General features: G+C 32.5%; 1 protein-coding gene across 2 annotated transcripts; it reads left to right on the top strand.

Moving 5' to 3' along the window:
* The first annotated feature begins 165 nt into the window (after positions 1 to 165).
* LOC149551566 (2-methylpropanoate--CoA ligase CCL4-like) lies at positions 166 to 4,300 on the top strand. Of its 2 annotated transcripts, XM_089787069.1 has the most exons (3): positions 170 to 483; positions 572 to 804; positions 2,512 to 4,300. In XM_089787069.1, exons 2-3 carry the CDS (start codon positions 607 to 609, stop codon positions 3,976 to 3,978), a joined length of 1,665 nt encoding a protein of 554 aa, XP_089643195.1. In that variant the 5' UTR covers positions 170 to 483; positions 572 to 606; the 3' UTR covers positions 3,979 to 4,300. The 2 variants fall into 2 exon arrangements, with proteins under 2 accessions (XP_089643194.1, XP_089643195.1); XM_089787068.1 differs by having other exon boundaries at positions 166 to 804.
* The last annotated feature ends 20,038 nt before the right edge of the window (positions 4,301 to 24,338 follow it).

Below are 24,338 nucleotides of genomic sequence, written 5' to 3'. Positions count from 1 at the left end.
TAGAACCACAACAAACTATTAGACAAATAGTATATCTCGATTATGTGATTCTTGTGTACTATTATAAGCTTTATTACCCAAGGTCCCCATGTTTCCATAAGGTATGCCTAAAAATAAGCATAAAAGTTGCATAAAAGTGTTCCCATACATTTTTTTATTTAGAACAAAAATAATAGTTTTGGATTTCCTCCTATCGCTTAACAATTGAAAATAAGCGTTGAAAAAAAAAAAGCCTGAGATGAAGCAGCAGCTACATAATGAAAAAATGGTTGAATGATTCCATATTTTTCTTCCTCCTTATAAATGTTTCGCTCCAATCTTCTCCCTCGAAAAGCATGCTTCAAAATTATATTAGGCAGAAAACTAAGCTTTGCAGAGGACAGAAATGGAGGACAAAATTCAGATCCAGTGCACAATTGTGATCCATTAACCAGCAGAGCTGTTGATAGAGAGTAGAAGCCGAACTGTACTGAAAGAACAATGGTATTTTGATGATAATTGCAGATACAGTTTCACTTTCAAGCAATTTAATCCCTTTGGCCTGTAAGTGATTCAAAAATCTTCGGATTAGGTGGAGAGGATTTTCGTCAGCTGTGACTGGAACAAATGGAGGAGTTGAAGCGCTGCCCTGCAAATTATCCACCCTTTACTCCAATCGGCTTTGTTGAGAGGGCTGCCATTGTCTACAGCGATTGCATTTCTATTGTCTACAACACCACTCGCTTCACGTGGACTCAGACCTTTAAACGCTGCCGCCAGTTGGCCTCTGCTTTAGCTTTGCGCAATATTTGTCGCGGGGATGTGGTAAGGAATTCTCTGTTTTTGCTGCTTCTACTTTGGATGTGATTTCATGATATCCTTGTTTTAAGATTCCGACTTTAAATGACAAGTAACGATTTCAAATTTGTGATATTTTTAATCAAGTGGATGTAAATATTTTTTAGTTTGTTGATTTTTAAAAACCAAATCGAGTTTAATGTTTCTCGGATTTACTTATTCTGCTGTCGAATGTGATTTTTTAAGATTCTGACAGTAAATGTTAATTGAGAGTTTGAATTTGTAATCTTTTAATGAAGTGGATGTAAATATGTTTAGTTTGTAAACTTTTGAAAGCTGATTCGTGTTTAAGGTTTCTCAGATTTTCTTATTCTGCTTTCGATTGTGATCTCATTTTCTATCCTTGTTTACCTTAAGATTTGGACTGTAAATTTTAACTAAAGGGTTTGATTTCGTAAGGGTTTCAAAGGTTTTGTTTCCTCTGTTCTGGTATGTGATTTCATGTTATCATCAGTATCTTAGAATTCTGACTGTACTTGATTTTATATTATCAGCATTTTCTTAAGATTCTCACTTGTTTCATATGTAATTTTTTTATGAAATAGATGCAGAAGAATTTTTGTTGTTTTAATGTTGATTAAGGTTTCTCTGTTTTTTTCAGTGTTGCTTAAGCTTCTGATGTGAAATATGTAAACGTTTCTAATCTTTTTGTTCTTAGACGTCAATTTTAAGTTTAAATTTCTTCGTGTTGCTTGCTCTGCTTTGAGATGTGATTTTGAGGTCTGATTTCATGTTATCTGTTTCCATTTTGAGATAAATGGATGCAATAATTTTCAGTTTGTTGTTATGTCAAATGTCCTTTCAAATCTAAGATTCCTCAATTTTATTTCGTCTTGTTTGAAAAGTGATTTCATGTTATCTTTTTCCTTTCACCAAAAGGTTTTCATACGAAATCTTTTCATAAAATGGATGGAAAGGATTTTTATTGTGTTGTTTAAATATGGATTCGAGTTTCAGATTTCTCAGTTCTGCTTGTTTCTGTTCTATGAGGCGATTCCACGTTATCCTTTTAAAAATTCGGAATGTAGATTTTTACAAAGGGATTTAATACGAACTCCTCCTATAAAACAGATGCAAAGATTATTATTTTTTAAATTTTCGATCCAAGTTTATCCGTTTTGGTTTACTCAGCAAAATCATTAATAGAGGTCGATTTGCTGTTAATCTGTAATGGTTTTAAATTTTGTTCTTAGACGTTAATTTAAGTTAAAAAAATTTCTAGTTTTGCTTGCTCTGCTTTGAGATGTGATTCTGAGATTTGATTCTGAGGTTTGATTTCATGTTATCTTATCTGTTTCCATTTTGAGATAAATGGATGTAATAATTTTCAGTTTGTTTTTATTTCAAATGTCCTTTCGAATCCAAGATTCCTCAATTTTGTCTCTTTCTTGTTTAAAAGCGATTTCATGTTGTCATTTTTCTTTCACTAAAAGGTTTTCGTATGAATTATTTTCATAAAATGGACGTAAAGGATTTTTATTTCATTGTTTACGTATGGATTCGAGTCTCAGATTTCTCAGCTCTGCTTTTCTCTGCGATTTCACGTTATTCTTTTTAAGATTCGGAATGTAGATTTTAACAAAGGGATTAAATACGAACTCCTCTCATAAAACGGATGCAAAGATTATTATTATTATTTAAATTTTCGATCCAAGTTTATCAGGACCTGTGCAGGTTTCTGTAGTGGCCCCAAATATTCCTGCCATGTACGAGATGCATTTTGCAGTTCCGATGGCCGGGGCGGTCCTCAACAATCTGAACACCCGCCTGGATGCTCGCACAATGGCGGCACAGCTGAGCCACTGCGAACCAAAGATTATAATTGCGGATTACCAATTTCTGAGTTTGGTAAATGAAACCCTAAGTTTACTGAAGCACAAACCCCTTCTGGCAGTGATCGAGGAGATGGAAAACGGCAAAGAAATTGGGAACGGCTGTGCCCTAACCTACGAAGGGCTGCTCAGGGAAGGGGATCCGGATTTTGAGATCCGATGGCCCGAAGACGAGTGGCAAGCGGCAGTTCTGAATTACACATCGGGCACGACATCAGCTCCAAAGGGCGTTGTGCAGTCACACAGGGGGATCTATACCATGGCCCTGGACAATCTGACAATGTGGCAGATGGGAAGGCGACCAGTTTATCTATGGACGCTGGCAATGTTTCACACCAATGGCTGGAATTTGCCCTGGACATTGGCCGCCGTGGGAGGGGTAAACATTTGCCTGAGGAAATTCGACGCCAAAACAATCTTCGACTCAATTGCCGAGCACAATGTCACGCATATGTGTGGCGCGCCGGTTGTGCTTAGCATGATGGCGAATGCAGATCCGGCGGATCGGAAAAAATTGTCCCACAGGGTAGAGATCCTCGCGGCCGGAGCCCCTCCGCCCGCTGCAGTTTTGTGGAAAGTGGAAGAACTAGGATTTTCCATTACCCATGGCTATGGTCTCACAGAAACCGCTGGTGTGGTAGTTTCCTGTGCCTGGAAAACGGAATGGGATGGGCTTCCGGGGAAAGAAAAAGCACGGCTTAAGTCGAGACAGGGGGTGAGGAATTTGAGCCTCGCTGAAGTCGATGTGAAGAATCCGGTGACCATGGCTTCTGTGGCGAGAGATGGCGTTCACAGGGGGGAAATCATGATGCGAGGAGCGAGCATCATGAAGGGCTATCTGAAGAACGAGGCCATGACTGCCAGTGCTATGGAAGGTGGGTGGTTTCGAACCGGTGACGTTGCTGTTGTGCACCCGTATGGGTATATAGAGATCAAAGACCGGTCTAAGGATGTGATTATTTCTGGCGGGGAGAATATCAGTAGTGTGGAGGTTGAATCGGTTCTGTATTCGCATCCTTCTGTTGTGGAGGCGGCTGTTGTGGCCAGGCCTGATCCGTTTTGGGGGGAGACGCCATGCGCCTTTGTTAGCGTCAAGAAACATGGCGGAGAAGGTAACATGGAAGTTTTGACCGAGGCAGATATTATCGAATTCTGTAGAAAGCACCTTGCCCATTTCATGGCGCCCAGATCTGTGATCTTCATGCAGGAACTGCCCAAGACTTCGACTGGCAAAATCCAGAAGTTTGTTCTCAGAGAAATGGCTAAAAACTTGCCCATTCCTTCATCTCAAGTTAGAAGCAAAATCTGAAGAAAGGAAACTAGTAATTTACAATAAGCTAACATATATAACATACTATTGTTTGTTAGTAATATATTTTTCATTAAGGTGCAAATAAGTTGATGGGTGGACATTGTCTTGATTCTAATATGAGAACGTTTAGGGCTCGTTTGACTGCTGGAATAGGAATACTTGTTATGGGTTTGTTATTCTGGGAATAGGAAATAGGAATACATATTCCTCTTCTTTGTTTGGTTCATCCAAAATTTGATGGGGAATATGTTTATTCTATGTATGGTTGTGCAAAATTGGTCATTATTTGTATGCAACTTTGACTTTGCAAGGCCCCTAATTTGGTATGCGTATTCTTCCCTTGTTCCACTGCTTGCTATTCTTATATGTTATCTCAAGGGGTACATGTACACATAAAACTCGTTAGATTTTCTGTATAAATTTACCTTATACCTAGATTTTGTACTATTTGTTCCCAAGAACTTATCTAATCCAATTTTCCCTTCTATAAAATTAATTGCCTGTGAAAGCCAGTTTAGGCTATTAAAAGTCGTGTGTTGAAGGAGTCGGGGACGCACACTATCAAATAAGATCAGCCTCAAACGAGCATCCTAGATCAGCAATACACAGTGTGTTGCACTCAAATATTGTTTTCCTAGATCTAATGCTTTCTTCTAGCCATGGTTTTGCTCCCAATATTCTAAGCGCCAATATTCAACCAAACTTGACCGCCACAAAATTCGCAAATTTGAAATTTTATGTTTTGTAACAAAGTAAAAATGGAATAGGAATAAGTATTCCAATTCCACCTATTTAGGTGGAATTATAGATCCTCATATTTTGGGCAAAATTGGAATACATATTCCAATTGTATTCCTATTTGCAATTCCTAACTGGTGCATCCAAACGAAGAATTCAAAATTTAAAGAATAGATATATGCCTATTCCAGCCATATTCCCATTCCCGTTGCCAAACGGGCCCTTAATCTCTTATTTCTAATATTATAAACTAACTGTGAATACACTACATATATGTACAAGATTCTTAGTACTGTTGTTTCATGTGTGTTCAATCTCTTCTATAGATACCTTTCAAAGGTCCATTTCATTGCAAAACCAACGTTGGTGGTTAATTATAGTGAAGGAGGGAATACCCATTGCACCTAATTTGTACTCTTTCAAGCATTTTACAACAAATGATTTAATAGTCTCAAGGTGAGCATTTTTGTAATCTTGTTAAGTGCATATACCATAAAAAAACCTCCCATATCCAATTTAATGTCCTCTCAATAGAATTCTTTTATCTTTGTAATTGCTTTATGAATTTAATTACATATGAGTTTTTGCATCATCACATTGTATGAACCATTATCAGAATGACATAAAATAGTTGTAAGATGTGACCATTATGAGAATGACACAAAATAGTTGTAAGATGAAATTAAATTTTTAATATATGTATCTATATTTGTATGTTCAAGATCAACTTCAACTCGAAAGTGCTAAGGGAAGGATGTTATTAACCAAACACATTCTAATAACAATATAATTTATTCACAATTGACCCTCTTATTACTAATTGTAATGGAGCCCCAAAAATGATAATACATGTACCAATAGTTGATACTTTTTAGGAATTTTGGTTGGTACTTGGTCCATTTGTGCTCTATTATTGGAACACTTGTGTATGGCTACTGGGACATTTGTACACAAGTTTGATATTTTTGAGTGAACGCCTATTCATTTTCAAAAGCTAAGATTTTTTTCAAGGTGTCAACTTGCATTCAAAGACAACTACATAAATTATTAAAATGTGATCTATAGTTTGACCTTTACAAATGTACTTGGTTAAGATATATAAGTATTGATACTCTACCTTTTGAAGAAGATAGAAATAAGGGATGCATACACTATACAAAAGTAAAACAAAACTTACAACATTTCCTTTAATCATACCTTTTGAAATAGAAAAATAAATCAAAACTTTAAAATTTTCCATTTATCAAAGCTTTGGGAAAATTCATTTAGTATGTAGAATGATAAATTTGTACATTATATCTTTGAGTATGTCTCTAAAGTGTTCATTCATAAAATAGGTGTAACAAAAATCCAATAGAACGTTCATTTGAGATTATGTGTTTTAAAATTAATAAACTCTAGAAAAATATCTTTGACCTTAACCATCAATTGAGCTTGTTCTTCTATTTCAGTCCACTCTTATTTTTTGTGCATAATGTTTTTTATTCACAATACTCTATACATTTTAGATAAGCCTCAAATTTATTCTAATTTGGGGATTGGTAGGCATGAGATTGATGGTTTGCATATGTTTGAAATTGTCATGTATGACATCTTTTTATAGTGTTGGAGTTTTTGAGTTTTTAGTGGTAAACAAATGTTGAAAATTTATTAGAGAAATAAGTGATAAAGGAGTTTAACATTTGGTTGGACATGCATAAGAATCTCATAAGGTTCAAAAGTTATTAATTTTGACAATGCTTAGATGTTGTACTATTGCATAATCAATTGATTCCAACTGGTACATGATTAGTCTCAATTTTTTTTATGGAAAAGAATTTATTTTATTAATCATAAGGCCAAGATACCTTTGTTGTGTCATTCCTTATTAGTAGTTGAGCTAGAGGTAGTGAATCACCAATATATATATATATATATATATATATATATATATATATAAAAGAATGAGTAATAACATAAAAGAGATTCATATATTGAAGATATAGATCAGCAACTCACACAATATTTTGGCCTTGTCAATTTTACAATATCATTTTATTACACCCTTAGTTGAAGGATCCAAATCAACTCTTAGGTGGGTCATGTACAATGTTGATTGATGGAAATATGAACCAAATCTACATGGTCGTATATTAGTACCCTATACAAGGTCCCCACATTTAATACTTATTTTGAGTTTTCCATTGGTTGGTAAGGAATCAAGTATTGTTGAGTTGGCTTCTAATCATGCTATCTAGTAGATATCATAATGAACTCTATGCTAAAAAGTTAGAGCCAATATATGGTGATTCAATTTAGACAATTATTCAATTAGAACAATAATGGAAATAAATCAGTGACCCAAAAGGAACATGATCACATTTTGGTAGGAATCTCATTTTTCTTTATTTTTCCATGTTAGTGTTTTATGTAAACCATATAAAGATATATAATGAATATGAAATGGGTTGCCTTGTTCTAAATTTCATCCTACTTGAACTAAATTATTTGAATTACACCTTAATGTTAGCCTCTATTTGAGTAATTTCATTCTTTGATGATTTGAATCTTATATATTTTGTTGATATTTTGTAAGTATACTTATTGGTGTGTTGCCTTAAAAATAGGTTTTATCTTAATACTTATTTTCATTTTTCAACCCCATAATAGGTTACAGTTATTATTTTTTATCATGAAAGTTAACTTATTGATCTCATCTAATGTCATAAGATTTCCCATGTTGGTGTAGATTTGTATAAAAGCAAAAATTTTAATATCAATAGAAAACATTCATGAGGCTCAAGTAGAGTCTTGATATCTGTAAAAGCTCTCTAATAAATGAAAAACCAATTTGAGTAAATAACCTATGAATAGATCATTTACAACTACTTCCCATGGTATGTTAGTTCCACCTTTGATTCTAAGTCCTAGAAGAAGAAATACATTGTCATCCTCGCCACCAAGTTCTTGAATTATAGATGATAAATAATTGTGTTCACAAGGATAATAAGAATTCTTTCGTAGTTCCAACAACTCTAGTTGCATGGGACCCTATTTTCACTAATATAATTTCCCAAATTCACAAGAGAATATTCCAATCTGTAATGCCCCGCCAATGGGATCCAAACAATTAACCTAGAATTTCACTAAGTTTGGTAGCATTTTCTTTCTTTCTAAAACATGAAAGTAAATACCAGATATAACTTATGCATAATAACAGAAGCAATAGCAATGTCCATCTGAAAGTAAACATAACATACATAACAGATTACATTCTTTAAAGATACCTTAACGTTGAATTACATCCAAGTCAACTAACATACATGAATCCATCTAATGCAACATCCACATGAAATAATAATGATAAGTCCAATGTTTATATATTACATTTCAAATGCTCAATCATCCACTGTACATGTCACAGGGTATGAAAAACTCAAAAGAATATACATACATGAATTATGGTAAATCGTCCTATTATAATCCATGATACATCAAAGTAAAGATAATCACATGATACACATGATACATCATCATAGAAGATATATACATCCGTCATAAAAATCAAACATAATAAACTAAGTGCACGGTTCCTCCCAACCGTTAATAGCATCATTAGACCATCGTGGATCCTAGCCATCTCTCCGGGCGTACCATTCCAAATCACCAAAGAGATCATCGGTATTAACATAGTAGGAATGGCACTCCTAACATATACTATATCATCTGCAGAAAGTAATCTAACATGCAAATATAAGCATAAGATAACAACATCTAACATATGCTAATCATCAATGAAAGGATACATATCCACCATCACGAAGGACGCATCAGCCATGATGTCTCAATGAATCTCAAATGATAAGAGTGGAAAAACACTACCACCCGACTGCGTGGTACCTAAGTGGTCCACTCCCACCGTGTTGAAGAGATAATCTCAAGTCCCAAACAGGCTATCCAAAACACATAACACAAATCTCCATAAGTCCATGAATCCTAAAAGTATACTAACTCAAAGGTTCCAAACACAAAATCGACATCTAATCCCAGAGGCACACAATGACATGTAGGAACCTACTATGCAAGCGGGAAAGTGTCATCGCATTTATCACGTACAAGTTATCCTGGCAGTTAGCTAAACTCCACAGGTCCATACTGATCTCGTGTGGCCACTAGTATCCTCTCATACTGACGAGGCATACTATGGAATGCAAGGTCGCAACCATGCATTCTCACTACTCCCATCCTAGCCTATACAAGCACTCAAGGCATGGGCAAGAAAAAAACAATTATCTTTTTAGGTTCATTTAGTTAGTATTAGGTGTGAATGTTATCACTTGTTAATCCAACTTACAATGAGTTACCCTAGCAGCCTCTTAGGGCCCCGACCCCCATTGCAAGCCACTTCCCGACACTACATGCAGATATCCTATCCTAAGCTCATGGAATCATAGATCTCAAAATCACAAAAGATAATCCATAATAAAATTATCAAATATGCATAAAAGCATCAAATCTCCATGAGCAAGCGTCCATAGAAAATCATGACCACAACAGCTCTTTATTGGCAACTGAAGTATCACTGAAAATCAAAAGTATCCATTGGTTCTCAATAACCAAAATATATCTCAAATCATACTGATCGAAGACTCCAAAATGGTTGAGTTAAACATGTCACAACATGACATCATCAAGAATAAATCCACATTACTATCCCATCATGGCGATTGGAAAATAACCAAGGATAACTGATCGATGACCAAAAATGGTTAAGTCAAGTGTCTCATACATAAGAATCTCAACTATAACAATCAGTAATTACAACCAATACATAGAGCATTCCATCACATAACCATGGTTGGGTTTATAAAGATCGAGATTAAAACATCATCATGACATCACAATCACATAACCCCCAAGCCTCTGGTAGACGTCCTATAACTGGTCAACACTAGTCAACCCAAAACCCAAAATAATAATATAAAGAATGCACAATGCAAACACATGTTTTGGTTTTGCTAAATTTACAAACTTGAATTTAAATGTAGAGATCTAAGTTTATGTTTCCAAGTTTGGAGAATGAATGGAGGAACATTTTGTACAGTTTTCCTAACACATGTATTATTCTAGATGAATAAAAGTTTTCCTTAAAATCCATCTTCCAATTCTAATCTTTGTTTGAAAATGTCTCCCACCAAACTATCAATTAAATTTCATATACTTTATTTAATAAATTAAAACAATTCAGTAAATCTTAATAGTTAATTTACAATATTATAAACTAATTCATCCTTATAAAAGATGAAACTTTAATACAAACCATTTATCAAATAATAATATTAATTCATTAATAACATTTTACATACATACATACATACATACATACATACATACATACATACATATATATATATATATATATATATATATATATATATATATATATATTGCATTTTAATAAAACAAAATATAAAATCGATTGATAACATATTAAAACTTTAATCACATACTATTGTTTAATAACAGTCACCGTCAGCTATAAAAGTCGTACGGCCACCATGCCTGCCGTCGCAGTACCTGCGATCACAGGTATGATATCGCTGCCCGACGTACAGGGTACGAGTCATATACCCGTCCAAAGACATATTTAATATTGTTTTTCAATAGCGTTTTTAAAACGCTTTTCTCAGAGATGAATCATGATGCGATTTTTAAAACATTCGCTCGTTGCGAAATATATGTCATTCGACTTTTAATTAAATATATATGTATATATATATATATATATATGTATGTATATATAAATATATATAAAGGTATATATGTATATATATGTGTGTGTGTATATATATACATACAAAGTTTAATCAAATGTCACAGCATATAGACACATATATATTTATATATATATATATATATATATATATATATATATATATATATATATATGTACGCAGATTTAAAAATATAAACATTTATATACACAAAATATAAATTCCAATTCTCAGAATTTTCCTATAATCCTTGATCTCAAACTTTTTCCAATAATTAATCTAATGGGTTTGACTATGAATCTAAACCTAGCCCCGTGTTTTTTTCAGATCTATGCATATAAAATTCTCAAATAAATTTAACTACCCATATTGAGAATGCATACAATAAAAATAGGAAAATCCTCAAAAGACATATGGAAGACACGAAGAAGACAGGGAATGCAAGATGCGGAAATAGTATAAGTAAAATCACAAGAATCTACTCGGATTCTGATGCTAATTCGCTCTTCCTCAGAAAATCTACAGAGCAAGCTCCTCCCTTCTTTAGAGTTCTTGAGTCCTCCAATGCTCCAATTGCTCTCCAAACGCTATCTCTAAGCTTCTAGGAATGCCTGAATATAAAGAGCTCTTAGGAAACATCTAGAATGTTTCTAGAAATAGCTAGAAGGTGTCACCAACTAAGCATGGGTCTTTTCCAACCTTCTAGATGAGTCATAGGGTTGTAGACACCATGTGTTTAATTGATGCACTAACCCCCATGTTGTTGACATATGAGAAATGAAAAGGGTGCATTAACTCCCATGCAAGCTTATAACTCCAATTTACTTTTGATATAATTCTATTTAAATATTTATAAATTTCATTTTAATTTTTATAACTTTTATTATTATTATTTATTTATTACTTTATTATTATTTTATTATTATTAATAATTTTAATTTCTAATTTTCTTTTATTTAATCCCTTTTCCCTCAATTGATTCTCATTTAATTAATTATAATCAAAATATCAAAGACCATGATATTTTATATTAATTTTCTCAAATAATTAATTTATTAATTAAATCTATTTATTAAGACTTAATTAATAGAAAATTCACCATAGACCTCCAAGATAAAATATGAAAACCCATCATAGAGCAATTCACACAAAATTAGTCTAAAGGGTTAAAAATCATGAATTATGTCATCTGACACATTCGGTGGGTAAAATATCCAGATACTTGTCCTACCTCACTAGGACAATTGGCTTAAGGGTTTGGGATTTGGACTTGAGAATTTATCTCCCTTCTCTTATCATTGAGATAGTATAATAGGGTACGCTCATCCTGGCAATTCAGGGAAGTCAATACCCGGTACCTGCAACTTGCAGAAAAACCATGCATGTACATACAATATATATAATACTAAGCTAAACAGACAATGGCAGGAAGTGGTGCATCGTGTAGATCCCGACTAAGCAGGTGACTGCGACTCCCTTCCTTAACCACATCAGAAACACCATACAATAAGAAAAACACACACACCATACACATGCAAGTATGGGGTAAGTATTCATAATAAGACACATGAGATAATAAACCATCTAACTAATCATCAACAATAACTGAAAGCAATGTAATGATCATCAAGCATACATGAAATGTAAAGTCTAAATGATCTCATCATATAACCACTGAATCCATAACATAATGTCTGATAGTCTCAAAACAATACCACTAATCCCTCAACATAAAACTAGTCTAACATAGTCTGACAATAACAACAATGTCCGGAAAAGATGTGAACGAGGGCAGGCACTACACAATCTCCTTGTAGATTACTGCTGAGATATTACAAACAATGATATGGTTTACTCAATTACTTCAAAAGAATAGTTATAATGAGAAAAAAAATAAAATTTGAATTCTGGTCTGGTAGACGGAGCCTCCAATGGGGCATACGAGGTTTAAACGGGCATATATTTGTGGTGTTTTTATGATTTTAAGGTTGGTGAAGGGGATGTAAACATGTTTGGAATTTGAGGGTCACCCATATTTGTCATAAAAAAAAATGACGGTTTAGTAATTTTAATATCTTTTTATTTTAGGTTTGATTGTCAATTTTTTCTTTGCAAATAATTTACATTAATTTCTTAATTTAAATATATATAAATTAATAATAATGTATAATAACACATGTAGAAATTTTTATTTGTGCTAAAAATAAAATAAAACTAGAAAATAGTTTTAAATTAGTAATATATGCAAAAATCTCAAATTAACTAAACAAAAATTTCTAAATGAACTGAAAAGTGCAAAAATGACCATTATGCCCATCAAATTCTAGGCATGGATCGGAAGGTTGATTTTTGCTAGGATGATTTGGAGCATGTGGTCAGTCTTGATGCCTAGGTTGGGCCTTAAACAAGGATGTTTAGAATGTTTTTCTTGATTTAATGCTCTAGTCAAAAGAGACTATTTCGAAAAGTAAGAAACCATGTGCAACCTTGTTTGGGGTTAGACCTAACCCTTAACATTCTTTGACTTTGATTACAACCTTTTTGATCTAGCAAGTGGTAAGCTTGCGATCTATCTTCCAAACCCTATTATTAATCAAAGTGTTTCTTAGTTTGTTTGGTTACTAGAGTTGGACGTGAATTGATCACCCAAATCTTGATTTGAAATCTACTATGTTTGGGTTGAAAATGTGAAAAGTGAATAGGAATGTGAGAAATCCCATTTACCTCCAAATTTGGGTTTTCACATTTCTACCTCAATAGGTGGAATAGTAAAATCAAGTCTAGCTTTGGAAAAAAATGAGCATTTACACACTTCAAGTTACTTGGGCCCATTTGGTTGCAAGAATTGTCGAATGTAGCATTCATTTATGCTAGAATAAGGTCTCTTTTGGAATTCGCACATTCTTAAAATAAGTTCTGGAAGATCATTTGGACCGGTTTAGTCATCTTGAAAGAGGAGTTAGAAGATGCATATTTTGTGTTTGGCTACAAGAATTAAAATAGGAATTTGAATAAGTTTTTTTAATTTTAATAATTAAATTTTTTCCGAAGTCTAGTAATATTTTAAATTAAAACATTTTTATTTACAAAAACCTTTTTTTTTGTTAATTTAAAAAAAAATAGTGAAAGGTATACCACAACCTTTGAAATTCTTTGAAATTAAATCAAATTATTTTAAAATCATATTCAATATTGTTTATAACTACTTAAATTCTAAGTATGATTTTTAAATATTTATGTTTATTATTTAAAAAATAAGAAGCTAATATTTTAAATTATAAATATTTGATAGCATTTTCTAAAAGTTTGATTATATTTTAATTATTTGATTAGAAATAATATTTTTATTAAACATTAAATATAAGTATAAATTTGAATAAAAGATCAAAACTAGAGAATCATTTTATTTTTAAATATATGTTTTTGTATTAGAAATAGCGAGATCAAAAAGAAGTTACACTATATCCGGGAGACCCATTAGAGGCACAGCCTCAACCAAGAATACATCAACAACTGAAACTCTAACGAACCAACAGAGCAAAACTACTACAAAATGTCAAGATACAGATCAACCCAGGCGGTCCAGCCGAGTGGGCCTTCCATCCATACAATATTTTTCCTTTCTTGGATCTGAGACAAAATAAATAATTCCTCCTTTTTGGCATTATGGTTCTTTTTGATGGCGTGGTTCAGCTTCCATCAGGTACGCTCAAAAAGCTGCAAGTTATCCATAGTCCTCTACCACAGGTATCCATACTTGAGCTCATGAACAGAAAAGGTCGCCTGCCCGTCTTTAAGAAATTTTCGAAGTTTATCCTTCTCAATTATCATAGTGGTTTGAACCTACAAATTTTTTTTGAAAAAAGTGAGTTTTTGAAAAAACTCAGTAAGAATCCTTGGCTTACCTTGGTTCTTTTTAAAATATATTGAAGAAAATTAAAAATAAAAATAAGTCATGGTCATTAATATGATATTTAAATGATCTTTCAACACAATTTTAATAAAATGACTAAACACAAGATTTATTTGTAAAGATAACTTTATGAAAGTTTATAAAACATATCAAATTTGATATTAGTAATTTTTGTCATATTATAAGAATCCTTATACAACTTCTAGCTGTGCACTTTTTCACATATGGTCTTAAAAAATAAGTGCATTTATAAGGCAAAGAAGCCATTGTAAAAAGTAAATTTTAGCCTTCTAAGCCTTGCAACACTTGCATTTTGTTCCTTCATAACACACTATACTTGTTGTTTGTGCATCACTGATCCAACCAAAGAATCCACACCCATCACGTCCTTACTATAGAAATTCTTCATTAGTTCTTAGTATAATAATTAATTATTCATTATGCTAATTTTTAAGAAAATTAATTGTATCGGCAACACCAAAATTTATGCCCAAGATTTGTTTGTGTGTTCAAGGTCTTTAATAAATATGGGCCAACACCATATCGACATATTCACACATTCATTAAAGTCATCAACCCTGCAACATCAAAATACATTTGTTAAATGAAAATGCACACTCCAAAGAATCAAATATATTAGTATGAACCAATGTTTGTAAATCTTATTTTCTTTTTACTTCATGAAATCAATATCAATAATACTTCTAACTAAAAATCATGTTAATATAGAAGTCAAGAGATAGTGAAAATTGGGTTCAATTGCATATGAATTTGATGGCTAATCATATTGGCATGCACTCTCATACTTTCTATAAAAATATGTCATAGTATCTAGTCTTTCATCTCTATCGAAAACTTTTGAATTGATTTGTTCATTAGCATCTTTAGCATTTTCATCCCTTATGACTGGCTCCCATAATAAACGGGCTTTAAATTCTACCAGTCAAATTTTCCTATTCTCATCCAATTCCTACAACCAAACGAACTCTAAAATCTTCTTTTTGATGTTGATGGTTCAAGTCAAGCATTATTTGGTGAGCAGAACTATTTTTCCTAAGCTTAGATGTGATTTTGTTCGAAGCCATTTTGCAGGCATATAGATTTTGGGTTTTGTCTGTTGTTTGAGGGATTGATTTTTTATTGCACTTAGACATGATTTTGTTTGAAGCCTTCATCGCATAAGTTTGAGATTCACATTTATCAAAGGTTGTAGTGTGTAGGTGGGCATTTCATGCAATGTTAATTTTAACCTAGATAGTTGTAGCAACTTCTAAACAACAAACTAAAATGCATAACTTACCTAGGGCGACATTTAGGCATTAAACATTTTGGAGTTTTTTTTACCATTAATCCACTCGGCTTGTTTATTGCAAGAACACTATCACAAGGTCTTCTCCAACTCAGATTTTGTTTTATACTTTGAAGCCCATTGTTTAATTATGTTGTGATAATTTACTTCCATCTCTTTCTCATTTTATTTTCTTAAGTAGATATGCCTTCTTTGTGGGATTTTGCTTTATTTTTTGCCTCATAAGGCTCCCAAGAAAATCATATTATTGTCATACATTTCCAATATTACTACACTTTTCAAGACCCATGCCTTTAAAATATTTTTCAAAAATCTTTGTTACGCCGAGAGGCATTCTATACAATGGCATCACAAATGCCCAAAATGAGAATATGTCATGATTCCTTATCAATAAAAAAGAAAAGGGAGCAGTTACAAACTTATAAATTAAATATTAAACTATTAAATCATAACATAATTAAAATTCCTGAAATAATAGCTAGGCAAATTAATAGGAAGCCAAATGGAGGCTGAAATAATAGGACCCAAAAAATTAAGGCCCAAAAAAAATGCCCCTAAAAAAATAGGGCCCAAAAAAATAAGGCTGAAATAATTTCAATATGATTTTTTTTTTTTTAAATATGATTTTGCATGCACATTCATGCTTATTTTTTTTCTAGGGAGTGAGGGAATTTGAAACAAATTCATGAAATGTGAAGAGACATCCATTGGGGGATATGAGGAGACTCTCACAAGTTATAAAACAAAGGCTCCTCATCTCATTTTCATTTTATGTTTTGCCAGGAAGGAAGAGGTGGAGATTATTGGAGGATTAGATTGGAGTTTTTGAACATGAGTAGATTGAAGTTTTGGAGTAATTTTTTTGCAGGTGAGATTTCTATGTTTATTTAGATTTTCATTTCAATTTAGATGTAGATGTAGATTGAGATTCAAAATTAGTTATAATATTCTACTTTGATTTAGATTTAGATTTTAATTAGTTCCATTTAAATTTAGAATTCTTTTCAAAATTGTTTAGCCTTGCATTTAATAGTTTAGTCTTACATGTTTGATTTAGATTTAGATATGTAATCAAAATCTATTTGATTTATATATTTTATAATACATTTTTTGCATATTTTAAAAGTGCATGTTTCAAATTAGTTTTAGATATGCATGTTTCAAAAGAGTTTTGGTTTGTATGTTTTAGATTTGAATGTTTCATAATAGTTTTACATTTGCATGTTTCAAAGTATTTATATTTTCATGTTTCAAAATATAATTTTATCATTATTAAATTATAAAATAAAAAAATATTTTCGAAATAATAGCTGGCCAAAATAATATGAATCCAAATGGATGCCAAAATAATAGGGCCTAAAAATAGGGGCCAAAAACTAAGACCCGAAAAATAGGGCCAAAAAATAAGACCCAAAAAATAAGGCCAAAAAAATAGAACCCCAAAAAACAAGGCTAAAATAAATTCATTAATTTTTTAAATATAAAATATTTTTTTTGTTAAATATATTTTTGCATGGACATTCATGCTTATTTTTTTGTGGGGAGTGGGGGAATTTGAAACAAATTAGTGGAATGTCAAAAAACATCTATTGGGGGATATTAGGAGTTGCTCATAGGTTATAAAACAAATGCTCCTTATTTCATTTCCGTTTTGTGTTTTTGCAAGGAGGAAGAGGTGGAGATTATTGAAGCAGATTAGAGTTTTTGAAGAGGAGTAGATTAAAGTTTTGGAGTATTTTTTTACATGTGACATTTCCATTTTTATTTTTTATTTTTTATTTAGTTTTGCATTTAGTTTTAGATTTAGTTATGTATTTAGATTTAAATGTAGATTTAGTTTCAAAAATAGTTATAATATTCTCCTTTGATTTAGATTTAGAATTCAAATTGATTCAAAATCTATTTGATTTAGACATTTGATAATACATTTCATTTGCACATTTTTAATGTGCATGTTTTAATTTAGTTTTACATTTGCATGTTTTAGATTTGTATGTTTAATAATAGTTTTATATTTGCATGTTTCAAAATATGTATATTTTTCATGTTTCGTAATTAAATTTTATCATTAATGTGGATGACAAGGTCGCCTTATCAATAATTTTTTTATTTTATTAAAGTTAAAATGATTAATTTAAAATAAATGAGTCATATATTTAGTCTATATTTTTTCATTATTTAATTAGATTATGTATGTGTTTTATTTAAATATTTTTCATAGTATATATAGATTTTTATCAATATTATGTTTGTAATGTTTGAAAAGTGGAAGGCAATGCCACCATAGTTCAAACATTACAATCCAACTATTTAGGTTCACTATTAATTCTTTTTTATTTTGACTATTTCTATATGTTGATGTTTGTTTATAATTTTGGAGGTTACTATTTGACTTATCGATGCCTCGAACAGAGAATCAAACATTATTTGATACTAGCTTGACTACTTCAATGACCTCAAATGATTTCTTTGAGACCGAGTTTGACAAATTCCTACAAATAATTATAGAGATGTGCACAACTATAATTAAAGTTGTGGAGAACACAATATTTCCAATTGAGTATGTTGAGAAAATGGAAGTAAATCATATGAAAGATGCATAAAATTCCTGCGTGACACATCTACAAAAGTGGATGGGTTTCCCTCAATGATGAAAGAAGTCTTTCACAATCATTTTTCAAATAAAGGTCACAAAAGAATCATAATCATTGAAGAATGTGACATGTATTTACACCATTATAGAGATTTTTTTTTGTATATAGTTCATTCTTATCTCTAGTTTCAGAATTTTACTTCTAATTAGTTGTATCGATAGTTTTGTTTCCCCATTGTTCTATATAACTTTCATGAAGAAGAGAACAATTTTTTTTTTTTTTATTGTTGTACACAACATTTCTTCAATGGATGTGGCTACTAAATATGTTAATTAAGAAAGAAAATCATAAGTCTAAATAGATGTCCTTAATGATAGGCATATTTATTGATTATAATTCTTAATCATTGCAATAAAAATTGCATTAGCATTATTAAAAATTCAACAATATATAATGTTCTCACATCATCATGGAGAAATAATTTCCATAAAACCAATTCTTATCTATTCTTTCACACTTTTTACATCATCTAAATAGTTTTGTTGGGACTCATAATTTCCCTTTCATGAATTAAAATTTTTCCATTATTCGAGTCATTCGCATAACATATATCCCAAATTTGACCATAGTGGCAAATACTCCAACACTACACCTAAATATCATACTTCCCTTAACCATGTCCCTTATTTTAGTGTAACATTTAACCACTTATTAACCCTAACCATAACACCGAGTCTCATATAACTGAAATTGTAAACCTTGGATCCTAACTCTAACTCTTAATCTATATATGACTGTACTAAGCATTTAGTAAATTATATATATATATATATATATAGAGAGAGAGAGAGAGAGAGAGAGAGAGAGAGAGAGAGAGAGAGCAAGGTGAAAGAGATAAGGGGTGTATCTAGAGGTTAGAAAAAGGGATTAGGGGGCATATCTAGAGACTAGAGATAGAGACATTAGAGGGTGTATTAGATAGTGGGGGGGAGATATTACTGGGTGTAGTTAGAAAGTAGGGAGAGGGATAGGGGGAGGGGACAGGGAGGGATTACATTATTAAAAATGTTAATAACTTGTATCACAATAGCACTAATCATGGGCACTATAATAGAACTAACCCACATAAAAATTTAACTTGACATTTACCCTAACACTAAGTTAAAGTGTAATAATAGCACTAATATCAACTATAATATGATTAGTAACCCAACAATAACCTTAACTGCAATAATAACACAAACCCTAACTCTAACTCTAATTCTAATTTGAACTCAAACTTGAACTCTAACTCTAACTCTAACTCTAATTTTTATTTTTTTGATGGAGGTCATCCATAAACAAGTTTTAGGTACCTGATACAGGCCCACGCGTGCTTGAAACCTCTTTGGCTGAGAGCGAAGGATTAAGGAGCATCCACACTAACAAATTCACCCGAGGCACGATGTCAACCTTATCCCTTATGATGTCTTCCGGCCTTGCACTCAGCAAGACTTGATCCCTGGTGGGCTCTTTGTGAGCCATTTAACTTCACCAGTAGACCAAAGGCCTAGTAAACCAAGGGCCCATTGGCCCAAGGGCTCTTTTTGAGCCATTCAACTCCTCTAATTATAACCCTAATCCTAATTCTAATTCTAATCCTAACCCTAACCCTAACTCCAACTCTAACTCTAACTCTAATTCTACCCCTAACCCTAACCTTAACCCTTTATAACCCTAACTCTAATCCTAATTCTAACCCCATCCCTAATTCTAGCTCTAACCCTAAACCTTACTATAACTTTGATCTTAACTCTAATTCTAACCATAATGCTAATTCTAACCTTAAACCTAACTCTAATTTTAACCTATATTCTAACTCTAACCTAAATCTAAATCCAACTCTATCTCTAACCCTAACCCTGACCATACCTCTAATTCTAACCCTAACTTTAACTCTAACTCTAAATCTAACCCTAACTCTAACTCTAATTATAACCCTAATCCTAACACTAACCCTAACCCTAACCCTAACCCTAACCCTAAACCTAACCCTAACCCTAACTCTAACCCTACCCCTACCCCTAATCCTAACCCTAACATTGTATATAATGCTAATCCTAAGCCTAACACTATATATAATGCTAATCCTAACCCCAACACTATATGTAACTCTAACTCTAACCCTAAATCTAACTATAACTCCAACCTTGTTTCCAACTTTAACTATAACTCTAACTTGATCCCTAACTATAACTCTAACTCTAATTCCAACCCTAACCCTAACCCTAACCTTAACCCTAACCTCAATTCTAGCCCTAATTCTAACCCTAACTCTAGCCATAACACTAACACTAACACTAACACTAATTGTAACCCTAACCCTAATGCTAACCCTAACTCTAATTGTAACCCTTGTGCTAACCCTAACCCTGACCCTAATTATAACTCTAACCCTTGTTCTAACTCTAGTTCTAACTCTAACTCTAACTCTAGTTTAAACCCAAACTCTAAATCTAACCCTAACCCCAATCCTAACTATATTTGTAACCCTAATTCTAGCCCTAACCCTAATTCTTACCCTTACCATAACCCTGACCCTAACTCTAACTCAATATGTAACCCTAATTATATTTATATCCCTAATTCTAACCCTAACCCTAATCCTGACTCTAACTCTAATTGTAACTCTAATTCTACCCTAACCCGAGTTTTAGCCCTAACCCTAACCTAATTCTCACCCTAACTATAACTCTAATCCTAACCCTAACCCTAACTATAACTCCAACTCTAATTCTCACCCTAATACTAACTATAACCCTAACACTAATTCTAACCCTAACTCTAACTCTAATGTCAATTCTAATCCTAACCCTAACCCTAACTCTAACTCTAACTCTAACTCTAACCATAACTCTAACTCTATCTCTAATTCTAACCCTACCCCTAATTCTAACCCTAACTATAACTCTAATTGTAGCCCTAACCCTAACATTAACCCTAACCCTAATTTTAACTCTAAACCTACCCCTAATCCTAACCCTAACACTATATATAACTCTAACTCTAACCCTAACCCTAATTATAATCCTAATCCCAACCCTAACCCTAACCCTAAAGCTAACCAGGTAACTCTAACCCTAACCCCAAACTCTATCTCTAACTTTAACTTAAACTCTAACTTGAACCCTAACTCTAACTCTAATTCTAACCCTAACCCTAATCCTAACCTTATCCCCAATTCTAACCCTAATTCTAATTGTAACTTTAACTCTAACTCTTATACTAACACTAACACCAACACTACATCTAATTTTAACTCTAATTGTAACCCTAACCCTAATGCTAACCCTAACCCTAACCCTAACCCTAATTCTAACCTTGACCTTAATTCTAACCCTAAATATAACCCTGACTCTAACTCTAACCCTTATTCTAACTCTAACCCTAACTCTTATTATAACCCTAATCCTAACCCTAAATGTATTTGTAATCCTAATTCTAACTCTCGCCCTAATTCATACCCTTACCCTAACCCTAACTCTAACTCTAATCCTAACTATATTTGTAACCCTAATTCTAACTCTAACACTAATTATAAACCTAACCACAACCCTAACCCTAACTCTAACTCTAACTGTAACTCTGACCTTGACCCTAAATCTAGCTCTAATTGTAACCCTAACCCTAATAATAACCCTAAATCTAACCCTAACTCTAATTCAAACCCTATCTGTCACCCTAATTTAATCCTAATGCTTACCTTAATTCTAACTCTTACCCTAACCCTAACCTTAAAACTAACCTTAACCATAAACATAACTCTACCCCTAACTCTAACTCTACCATAATTGGACTCTACCCATGTAACCCTAACCTTAACATTAATCTTGACTCAAACCCTAACCTTGACCCTAACTCTTACCGTAACCTTGACTCAAACCCTAACCCTAACCTTAAACCTAACCCTAACCCTAGCCCTACTATAACCCTAACCCTAACAATAACTATAACTATAACCCTAACCTTAACCATAAACATAACTCTACCCCTAACTCTAACCCTAAATCTAACTCTACCATAATTGGACAGTAACCCTAACCCTAACCCTAACTTTAGTCCTGACTCAAACCCTAACCCTAATCTTAAGTCTAACCTTAACCCTAACTCAAATCCTAACCCTAACCCTAACCCTAGCCCTACAATAACCCTAACCCTAACCCTAACTATAACCATAACCCTTACCCTAACCTTAACCATGAGCATAACTCTAACCCTAACCTTAACCATAAACATAGCTCTACCTCTAACTCTAACCCTAAATCTAACTCTATCATAATTGGACTCTAACCCTAACCGTAACTTTAATCTTGACTCAAACCCTAATCCTAACTCTAACCTTAACCCTGACTCAAACCCTAACCCCAACCCTAACCTTAACCCTAAACCCAACCTTAACATGACCATAACTCTAACCATAAACATAACTCTAATTTGAACATTAACCATAACTCTAACAATAACCATAACTATAACTCTAACCCTAACCTTAACCATAACTCAAACCCTAACCCTAACTCCAACCCTAACCCTAATTCGATCCCTAAGGTTAACATTAACTATAATGGTAACTTTGTCCCTAACCATATATCTACGTTTGACTATAACGTTTTACATAACACTATCCCAAAAATAAAATTATTATTTTTAATCTAAATAAAACTCCATATATTAAATTTAAAAAAATGTTTTGAAGCATAATTTTATAGTAACTCTATACAAATCTAATTAAAAATTAATTAACAATTTTATAATAACCTTATCAAAATATAAATAAAAAGGAAATGGTTTTCCTATTGTGTTGTGATTGCCACTAGCTTATATATACCTGTATATATTATGCTCAGAGTAATTGTTCTCGAGGTGCCTATTTTCATAAATCCCAATTGCGATTAAAATAACCTTGGGATTAAATAAAAAAAGGTCCCTTGAGAACCAGATATATAAGCTAGTATCATTGCTCATTCATGCTGGTTTTGAGATTGGCACTATGAGGAATTGATTGGGTAAATATTGTTTATGATTTTTGACAATTGCTTAAGAGGAATTGAATGTCCAACATCCCACTAACCCTTCCAAGCACAAGACATAATGAATCCTAGTCCAGTAACTTGCAAGACACTCGACAAAGTATCCTAGGAAAGTGTTTAGAACTTCAAATCAACATCCCTTTAAGCTCAACATTAAAAATACATGTTAAAAAAATATTAATTTGATATATTTATATCAAATTTTGTTCTTGTTAGAAAACATTAAAAAAAATGGTTATTTAGGTGGTATTCTAATTTTAGAAATACAACCAAATACAATAAAATTATACTTTCATTACAAATTTTAGGTGAACCAAACGGTCCCAATCATATTTTGAAAATTGCATTCAAGATTGCAAATTCCAGAATTGTTCAAATTCCAGATTTGAACAATTCCAATGTCACCTAATTCCATCAACCAAATGGACATTTACAGCTCAATCTATGGTTGGAAATTTTTTTGGGGTTCCCCTCAAGCATTAAGGTGGTTTGTTCCTTCATTCAAAGAAAATGGAAAGCAAAGGGCTAGGTAGATTCCTCAACCACACAAGAAAAAGTTATTTCTCATTTGCCTTTTACCTATGATGAAGATTTGAAAGTGATCATATGAAGAGGATCTTGGCTATAGGAAAGGCATCCTTGACTCTTAAGAGATGGGAAAAAAGTCTTCATCTCAATGATGCTTGTTTTAATGTCATCCTTGTTTGGATTTGATTAATTGGACTTCCTTTAGAGTTTTGGAATGAATATTTTTTTAGAGTGATTGTAAGTTCTTTTGGGGAACTTCTATTTATTGATGAAATATTTTCTTTTATAAAATAAGTGGGCTTTGCAAGGATTTGTGTCAAAATCCATCAAGACTCATACATATCTTCATCTAGTGATATCAATTCAAAGTTTGGTGTTTGGTCTCAACTTATAGATGTTGAAACCCTACCTTTTTTCAAGTGGTTCTTATGTAAAAAAAATGGTCATTGGGCC

The sequence above is a fragment of the Cupressus sempervirens genome, chromosome 6 (assembly GCF_028749045.1).
Source record: "Cupressus sempervirens isolate cs-2001-9-10 chromosome 6, ASM2874904v1, whole genome shotgun sequence".
Lineage (NCBI taxonomy): Eukaryota > Viridiplantae > Streptophyta > Pinopsida > Cupressales > Cupressaceae > Cupressus > Cupressus sempervirens.
Note: the sequence above shows the minus strand (reverse complement) of the source record. Positions and strands in the feature narration are given on the sequence as shown.

What these genes read in the sequence shown, in the direction of transcription:
- LOC149551566 (XM_089787068.1), top strand. Translation starts at nt 607, where the DNA reads ATGGAGGAGTTGAAGCGCTGCCCTGCAAATTATCCACCCTTTACTCCA. An exon ending in ATATTTGTCGCGGGGATGTG is followed by an intron (nt 805 to 2,511) that starts GTAAGGAATTCT and finishes GGACCTGTGCAG; the next exon opens with GTTTCTGTAGTGGCCCCAAA.